The 9361-nt window shown below is 39.4% G+C and overlaps 1 protein-coding gene across 1 annotated transcript; it reads left to right on the top strand.

Moving 5' to 3' along the window:
- Window positions 1-748: 748 nt before the first annotated feature.
- SYCE3 (synaptonemal complex central element protein 3) lies at window positions 749-2797 on the top strand. Its single transcript, XM_080363790.1, has 3 exons — window positions 749-837; window positions 1329-1437; window positions 2466-2797. Exons 2-3 carry the CDS (start codon window positions 1329-1331, stop codon window positions 2630-2632), a joined length of 276 nt encoding a protein of 91 aa, XP_080219916.1. The 5' UTR covers window positions 749-837; the 3' UTR covers window positions 2633-2797.
- The last annotated feature ends 6564 nt before the right edge of the window (window positions 2798-9361 follow it).

Genomic DNA, 9361 nt, shown 5'->3' with positions numbered 1-9361 from the left:
CTCGGGGGCCGAGCGCGCAGGAGAGGACAGAACACCGTCTTTTTGTGTGTTCAGTTCCCGCCCGCTCCTCTCCCCGGCCCCGCTGTAGCCGGCCGCGGGCCCGTGAGGCGGGACGGAGCGGGGCAGGGGGAGGCGGAGCGGTTGGCGTGAGGCGCTGGCTAGGGCCCCAGACTCTCCGCCCGGGCGGCAGCCTGGGGAGGGAGGGGACGGGAGTAGGACCTTCCCCTCGGGAGGGAGCGGGCTGCGGGGTGAGGGTGGTTAGCGTGGGCGATGGCCGTCCTCTGAGGGCGGGTCCTCGCTCGGCCCAGCTGTCCCGCAGTGCCCGGGGCGCCCCGCGGTCTTGGTGAAAGCTGAAGTGTGCCCGGCATGTGGGGCAGCCAAGGCTTCGGGCTTTTTAAGGTCTCGGGGGTGAACGGTTTGCCGGCACGCAGTTACATAATGAAACGGGTTGTGTGAAGAGACCCTTGAACGCCCGGCATCTCGATAAGGCTTGTCATCGCTTTAAAAAGCTGTAAAGCCATGATAACCCCCTGAGTTCCTTCTGTGTTTATGAGCAATAAAAACCGGGAAGTGGATGCCCGCTGAGTTTGAGAAATCATACATTAAAAAAGCTGGCAAAAACTATGCTGCATGTCACTACAGTGAAACTCTTTTTGTCTCCTTCGTAGGTTCATCCCATCCCATTGGTGGTTTTCAGAAAAGGAAGTTAAAGGCAGGGCTGCGTGTCACATGTTTGGCTAATATCAAGGTTCTGAAATCGCATACATAGGGCCTCTAAAACTGTATTTTTGACCCAAGCATTTTCCTGAAATTTTCCTACCCACAACCTGAGTAGAGGTTAGTAAATCATATGCACTTTACTGCTTAAATGGTGACAGAACTTAGTGTATACCTGGCTGTAGCGCAAAAGGGTGAAATACTGAATAGAGGTGGGGAATTTACAACTAACTTTGAAAATTAGGAATTGCCCTACATCAGAATATTTAGGAAAGAAGCTTGAAGACAACTGTAACAGGATAATAATATTTTCTTATTAAGTGTTTGACACAGTGATCTTTGTTATTACTGATACCAAAATCTTTATTTTGCACCAACACAGCATATTTGAATGTGATTCTTTCTACATAAATTAATTTCACAATGGACTGAAAAGAGTATGCAGCATATAGGTGATAACCAGTACCGTAAATGTGAGGGTTTTAATGATTTCATGTGTAAACTGAATATATAGATATATTTATATATTTAAAATTTATTATAATGCTACTTTTAGCTGTGAAAATCACTTTAAAGTAAAATAAAGTTTTAAATTTCTTTTTTCCTTGTAGATGGCTGAATCAGAAGCTCAGGCAGGAAACTATGATAACATGGTAAAGATGGTGGAGGACCTGAACAAGGACTTAGAAAAACTTCTGGAGGAAATAGAAAAACTAACAGGTACAGGTCTTTATTAAGAATGGTATGGATTTGTCTATTAGAGTGAAGACATTGAAGATTTATTATTATATTTATTGCAGTAAACTTCCATGTGATAGAAATTTAAGTGGAAACAATCACCATCAACTAACGCCATAATGTTCTTAATTGGAAGAAATAATGCAAATTATCTAGAAGTTTCAGATGGCTCAGAATTTAAAATTAATAGGTGACAGATGCTAATGTATTTAATATACAGTGATTAAAGCATAGTATGTAAAATGAGATTTAATTTTGAAAAATGGTGGGATACATAGTACTTCTCAGGTCAGTGCATGATGTGTTTTAATTCCTCAGCTAGCATAAAGACTACCCTGCAAATTTAATCTTAGCCTTTTATGTATAGAGAGGACTGCATATTCCTCACTATGTGCTGCAACAATTCTATCAGAAACTGTGTGCAGCTAACTGGGCTAGATGGAAACTGTTAATTAAACTATTTGTAATTGAACATAATTTATGAATGCTACTCAGAAAACTATAGACAATTTATAGTAAAAGGGAAAGTATGAATAGGTCCTAAAACTACTTGCTCTATCAGATACTCATTATTTCAAAATCAATATTTCATTTTTAAGGTTGTTCTTAAAACCTTTCATCTCTATGCTGCAGCCTCCTGTACCTTACTCTTCCTTGCCTAATACAAGCCTCCTGACTGTAACTGGAGAGAGGATTATTTGGTTCATTTATTTTAAAACAGTCTGTTGAACCTTTCTTTGTGATTATCTATTTTTTTCGTAATTTTTAAGTAAAAGTGTCTATCTCCCATCCTTAAGTACTTTGAGACATTTATAAAGAAGTAATACCAAACAGTCTTTTATTTCCTATTCAGTATTACTGTGGCTAGTTTCCACTTTATTTTACAGCAGGCCTTCTCTGACATAAGATCTGGACTGATAATAATTCATGTCCTTTATTCTTTTACTGAATCAGCCATTGCTTTTATTCAGCTGAAATTCCTAGCTTAGTAGTTACAATTGGGTTTGTAGTGCAGGCAACCTGGATGGCATATGACATGGTCGTCATGCGTACCAACCCACACCTGAGCAACTCCATGAGGCGTTTGGAAGATGCCTTCCTGAGTTGCAAAGAAGAGATGGAGAAGAAATGGCAAGAGGTGCTAAGTGAATCTAAAGGTGAAAAGCAAACAAAATGAATAAATTTAGTTCAACGATGCTGGCAGAACTACATCCCTTGGAAAATCACTCCAGTCTTTTTGTTTTCCAGCCACAGAAGTTTCACAGATACTGTGGAAGATGGATTTGCTTTCATTGTACTAAGAACTACTTATTTATACATCTGTGGAAGTATTTTAATGAGATTACACATAACCTATATATTTATATTGTTGAAGGTAAAAGATCACAATGTGTCTATTTTTATTATGCTCATCAGCAATCTTTATAGTGTGTGTGCATACACAAATTACATGCTTTCTGTGTCTTTCTTCTTGGAAGATTATACCCACTTCATCACCAATATATGTGCAATTCTTTAACACCTGAACAAATTGGGAGCAGAGGAGCGGGTGGGGGTACAATGGACCATCACAGTGGTATTGCACCAGCACATGCCTTTCAAGGAAAACAAAAAAAATATTTTTTTTTTCCAAATGAAAAACAGGTGAAATTCTAGATTTGCAGATAGGTTGGGTTAATTTGATGTGAGATTGCCAATAGATGTTCAGTTACAGAATTTGATTATTCAGATAGCTTATGTATAGTTGTTTCATTTTCTTTGGATTTTTTAAACATTTATTTGGACCCGTTTTCCCAGAAAAAAATATTACTTTCAAGCCCTCTGAAGATAGCATGTCTCAATTAAGGAAAAAAAATGTTTACAATTACAGACTGCACTGTATGTGGTGCAGTCTGTGGGATTACTGCAGAAACCAAATTAACCATGTTATGAAACATACTTTTCTCCATATGTTGCTATTGTGCAATATTAAAAAAGGAATAATTACTTTCCTTTCGTAATCAAGTGTCAAAAGAACACCACCTTGTGGCTTGCAGTTAATGCATAAATTACTGTTTTATCTGAGATGGAAGTCAGTGCGAATTTTGAGGAGAAAGAACTTCCTTTTCATTAAAATCAGTCTTTTTAAACTATTTTGTGTGACTTTTTGGCCAAAAAATGCCAAGTGTAGATGGATTGTAAATTTTCCAGAAATCTCATTTTTCATTTAGACACTTAAACCAAGTGGCCAGAGTTAAAAAAATAATAATAATCCAGGAATCCCATCAGGAATAGATAATAACACTCAAAACAAACACTTTTTAAAAATATGTCTTTTAATTAAATGTGACATTCAGTTAAACTGTATGTTTTATGTGGAGCTGAATCCTATTTCCTGTAATTGAAAGATTACAGTATGAGAGTATGTCAGAATAATGTGTTTCTCCAGAGTGAAGGGCCACAATCGGAGAGTGTAGCTGTAAGGAAAGGAGGCATCCAGTAACATTTTTTTTTTTTTCCGTCCTCGAGTCTCATCACTTTTCCTTTCCAAATTTTGGATTTTTTTTTTTTTTTTTTTTTTCTGTATAACTGACAAGGCAGAAGGCATTATAGCACCATCAACAGAATGTGTTAAGAGCACCTTAATTTTCTCCTCACCAAAAAGCTGACAAATTATAGACTATTAACCATCGGGCATCAATTTAGTCTCAAAAATGGGTGCTTTCAGTGAGGTACCAGGTCACCTTACTGTGAAGGAACAGAATGAGTTTGCAGAAGGGACGTTGTGGACACTTGTGAACATTTTTAATCTCTGCCACCCTTTTTCTTAGTCCTGGAAGTCCACCACAAACACCTAACAGTGCTGAGAGGCAGGGACACAAGGTGGGAAGAGAGAAAGGACAGTTGCAGCTGGGAGCAGATCGTCTCTTCTTCCTGGGGCATCTCGCTGGCTGAGCAGGTCAGGTCTGCCTCTTTCTCACCAAGATTTTCTTCCCAGCGGTGCAAGGATAACCAGAGGAGAGTGAGGGATATGCACCAGTGTAGGAAGAGTGCATGTTCCTTGAAAAACTATACAGCAAGATAAGTATACTTTACTACAAAAATAATTTGTGTTTATTTTAGATTGGTTTTCTTATTTTTTACATTGAGAATCAGCTTGTGGGGACTGCGAGTTTTGCTTCATGCATCTCACCATCTACCACACTTCAGCACAGCTAGATGCTTTAGGCATGCAGCAAAAAACAGTCCCCATTGAAACACCTTTATTTTCTGTCACAGGAGTGTGCAATGTAAATTTCCAGCAAGAAGTTAATGGAGCAACAGCCCCATCTAGTGCTTACCTGTCTTAAAACTAACAGTAATCCAGATTGCTGGGTTGACATCTCTAAATCACCCATCACCAAAGATTTCTGTAATGAAAAGTGTGAGCAGCAGTTCAGCTCTATGTTTGCTCTCAGCAAGCTCCACTTTCATGATCTAAGCCTGTACAGCCATTACTCATAGGTGCTTCCTGTCCTGTATTTAAGGCAAAACATTCTTCTGCAAAACAATTACAGAAGCAAGAGAAGCTGGCACTGGAGCACTGCCAGTCTGAATGCACAGATACAGCAGCAAGGAATCCTGTTTTCTTATTCATTCCTTAGCCTCTATTGAGTAATACTTACAAAGCATGTCACAAATCAGTCAAAATGTTCCTTTTTTTTTTTCCCCCCTTCTCCTTGTTATGCAGACACCTGGACAGGTACTGGAATCTGTATTCACCCCAGTTCATTTTGTATGGCTAGGCTTGGTCTTATTTCCACAGCTGGATACCAGCTTTAATCAAGAAGTGTGTGAAACTTAAAGAGGTTATGGATTCAACCTTTAAACACAAGTTAAGGGTAGTATACGGTCTGGTGTTAAACACTGCAATGTTTTTACCATCCTTGTCACAATAAAATTTACTGATCTTAATTACATACTTCAGCTGTGTGCGAGGCAAGAGTTGGATGCCTAAGAGTTGTCTTAATGCTGTTGTTCTCAATGCTGTTTAGTCTCCCTTAATGGTTTCTTATCAAGAAACAGAGACCTAGCTACAAGGCCAATATGCAATCTCATGGGAAATTGTGATGGTTGGAACTGTGCCCTTCTGTCCTGTGTAAAACAGAGAAGGGGCTGTGGGCATTTCACATGTGCACTTGGACGTCTCAGTCCTTGTCAGAATGTGGCCTAGAGCTTTGTTGAGAATATTTATTTCATTTAGTACTAGGCTTTTCTAGTTCATTATTACCTAAGCTCAAGAAGATAATCAAAACAGCTAAACCAGCTAGTTGTTGGCAAAAATTATTTCAAAATTTCAGTCCAGATCCTTGCAGCAATTTTTCCTGAAATGTGTATGGAGAGATTACTGCATCTAAAAAAGCCGTATATACACATACTAATATTAAAATAATGTTCTTTTTGTTGGCATTCTTAACATAGAAGCAGAGACCTTATTGAGAACAAAGGGAGTGAACAGCATTCCTTCTGAGTCAGTCATTTCCTCCAAGGCAAGAACTGTATCACCTAGGTGGTATCAGCATGAAAAGCAGCAGTGGTTTTTCTGTGCACATTCTATTAATACTTTTTTTTTGTAGCACTGCCTCTTCCTTGCTTCTGCACCACTGTGAAATGCATTTACATTTTTTTCAAAGAAAACATACTAGGGTAATTTCTCATTTTTTTGCTTCTCAAACTATTGTCTACCTTACTTGCCTGGTTTTCTCTAGGTGCTCTGGATTTGGATCACTGGAATACAAACACAAGTGGTAAGATTACAACACTCTGAGCTGATGTGTATTTTAAAGAAGGGCATGATTTACAGCCTGTTGAAAACAGTTGTCATGGACAAAAATTTGAGTATTGTATAATGTAAATGCAAATAATTGACTAGTCCAACACACTGAGTAGTAGCCACAGAACATGGACCTTCTAAGCCTCTGGAAGCAAAACAAGACTATTACAGGTACACTGTACAAAGCATATTTTGAGTCTTACCACCTCAACTGATGTTACCTAATACCTAAACCAGCAGGAGCTTAACTTGAGGTGCAACTGAAGTTGAGTTCTAGGTTGATACCAATACAAGCCACTTGTCTGAGCTAATTACTCTGCAGATCTTCACACATTTAACCCACACTCTGAATTTTGTCAGAACAGATCTCTTTCTGTACTACAGATATGTACCTTATAGCCAACCATCCTTAGAAATGCACTGTAAAAGCAGTTCCTAACTAGTTCTAAGGACCTATGTGGTCCTAAAAAGTCACAATTTACATGTCAAAACTCCAGACTGGTAGCCAAGCATTGAAGAATGACGCATTTTGACAAGTCAGGAAATATCCCAAAGCTCTGAACTTGGTGACAACTTTCTGTAGGTCTTTCCTATCACATTTTAAAACCCTAAGATATTAGTACTACCAGATGATAAAATTAATAATTACTTCTAAGTCATCAGGGTCAATTTTCTGCACAGTCCATTGTTGTCTAGCTTTAGGACTCAAAATCAAATCTCAGCTACATTGCACCACTATTATCAACAGCACAAAATGAAGAGTACTAGCTACCACTTGTTTGACATAGCCTCCAAAATTTTCTCATCTCCTTTACATTAGACCAAGGGTCCCACTGCCACATGGCTTGTGTGCCTGTTTTTTCCCCCCAAAGTATGTCTGAATCTCTCAGAGCAGATCTTTATTTTCACAGAATCACAGTGATCTTGAAGGCTAGCTGGTTCTCCAAAAAGCCAAACCAGCAAAAAGGATAGTGTCTAAAGGCCATGGCCTTGAACTGAGGATCTACAAATAGACTTTATAAAAAGCCACAACAAATAACTGAGTGTCAGATTTGCACAGTTTTCCCTCTTCCATGGATCTACAAATTGAAGAGTTTGAAACCTGATGTTCTAGAGCTATTAGGGTCATAACAACCTTTGCTATCCAGACCACATACAAGTTCATTCTAGCATTCTATAGAGGAGTCTCAAGCACGTGCCTCGGCAATAAATAGGTATGCACATAGCTTGCCATGAAGGCTGTAAAATCAATTTCTGAGTAGCACAGGCTTCACTTCCAAAGTTTTTCCAACTGCAGCAGAAAGTCTGTTTCATTTCCAAGGCATTTTTTGTACCTGCTTACAATCCTCCCATGAAGTGGGTGGGAAAGGCTGCACCTGAATGTAATGTTGTTCAATGCAGAAGTTTACAGGACACATTTTGCCAAATTATTTAGTATCTCATAATTGCAAGACTTACGTTTAAATGAAGCAAGGCAGAGACAAAGGCCTACAGAACTGTTGTCTTCCCTTCTTTGTCCTCAAAAGATCACAAGCCCCAGAGAATATTTTTGTGGCTAAGCAACAGTAGACAGCAGCCCTCACAAGCTTGGTTACAGTCATGCAAGCGGAGTATTATGAAAACACCGTAAAATGATTACACTATGAAAGTGTAATCCACTCCAAGTGTAAGCCACTCTAAGTGCCCATGAAAGGGAAGAATGCTGGAATAAGAATGACTGTAACACAAAAACAATGGCTCCAAGTAGGTATAAAAGCATGTTAACTACTCTGCAAATTCAAAATCATCGTAGCTAAAAGTCTTGAAAAAAAACCCAAACAAAAACAACCCCCAAAACACCACCACCACAAACCCCTCCCCCCCCCCTCAAAAAAACCAACCCAACCAAACAAAAAACCCACACACAAAAACACACAAACAAAAACACCCCACACACTGAAGTTCTGCTTGAGGCAAGTAACCCATAGCGGCCTTCACAGGTACACAAGCACCACAGCTGCCAAGAGAACTGCCCCTCAATATTGAGCACCAGTTTTATATTTCTTCAGCCAAGATTCATCTAACATGTGATGTAGTAAGGGAACTATTTATGCCCTGCCCTAGACATCTAAAATGTAACTCCAGTATGTGCTTTGGACTTGCAAGAGTTGAGCTTGTATTTTCATAAGCAGGAATTCAGGGATGAAGGGAACTGTATCAGTCACAAGCTTGCTTTTGAGCCACTGAAGGCAGTTCAAGTAGTTTTTGACAAATTCTGCAGTAGTGTTTCAATATTAATATCTTGCATCTGTTTATATTACAGTGAAACTGCCAACCTTGTCCCAATCTGCCTGAAATAGATTTGGTTCTGAACAAAACTAAAGTATACTAAGAATTATCCTCAAGAATTTGTAAAAGGTACATTACTTATGTTTTCTTCACCTTATTAAATTTTGTTCTGTGTCAAAACAGCCACATTCATTTTCCAAGGGAAGATATTAGAATACCACTGCGTCCTTCTCAACATCTTTCCCAGCCTACAGCTTACCAGATTTGGTGCAAATACTCCATCTCACAGTCATCCTTGTATCAATTAATTTCCATAACTGCTGGGTTAGTGACCCAGTGCTGCACAGGCATGTTACACCATGTGAGCTTGCAGGGAGTGTAGTGGTGTGTGTACTCAAGGGAGTCAGCAACATTCTCTCTCCTTCCTGAACCAAGACTGTAGCTTGCACTTCCCATCTCATTAAGATGATTTCATTGCAAAAGCAAGTGGGAAATGCCCAATGCAGTCAGCTGTGGGCAGTGCAACTTGTGCATCACTAAACATTTCCCTGCCTCCACCAGGCAAATGCAACAGGGTGCAACAGGCCATTCCTCACCTTCCCAGAAGCTGGAAGCAAAAGTGCTTTGAAGCACAGTTATACCCTGTGCTCCCTCTACTTCTAATTTGCTGAGGAGTAACATGAGAATGTCTACAGAAAACCTCCTATCTTAATAGTTTAAATTTATTAATAGAGTGCAAGAGCAGGGAAACTAGAAGAGACAAGGAAAGCTAGTACCTGCCAAGAATCTCTCCTATTTAGTCCTCCATGTGTATAGTTACAGGGCTGCTCCAGACCAAGGGGTTTT

Source organism: Nesoenas mayeri (genome assembly GCF_963082525.1).
Source record: "Nesoenas mayeri genome assembly, chromosome: 1".
NCBI lineage: Eukaryota > Metazoa > Chordata > Aves > Columbiformes > Columbidae > Nesoenas > Nesoenas mayeri.
This window is presented reverse-complemented; position numbering and strand designations above follow the sequence as displayed.

Excerpts from the sequence above, each read along its gene's own strand:
- SYCE3 (XM_080363790.1), top strand. The coding sequence starts at position 1,329 with ATGGCTGAATCAGAAGCTCAGGCAGGAAACTATGATAACATGGTAAAG. Across the intron at positions 1,438-2,465 it reads GGAAATAGAAAAACTAACAG|TGCAGGCAACCTGGATGGCA; the intron begins GTACAGGTCTTT and ends TTGGGTTTGTAG.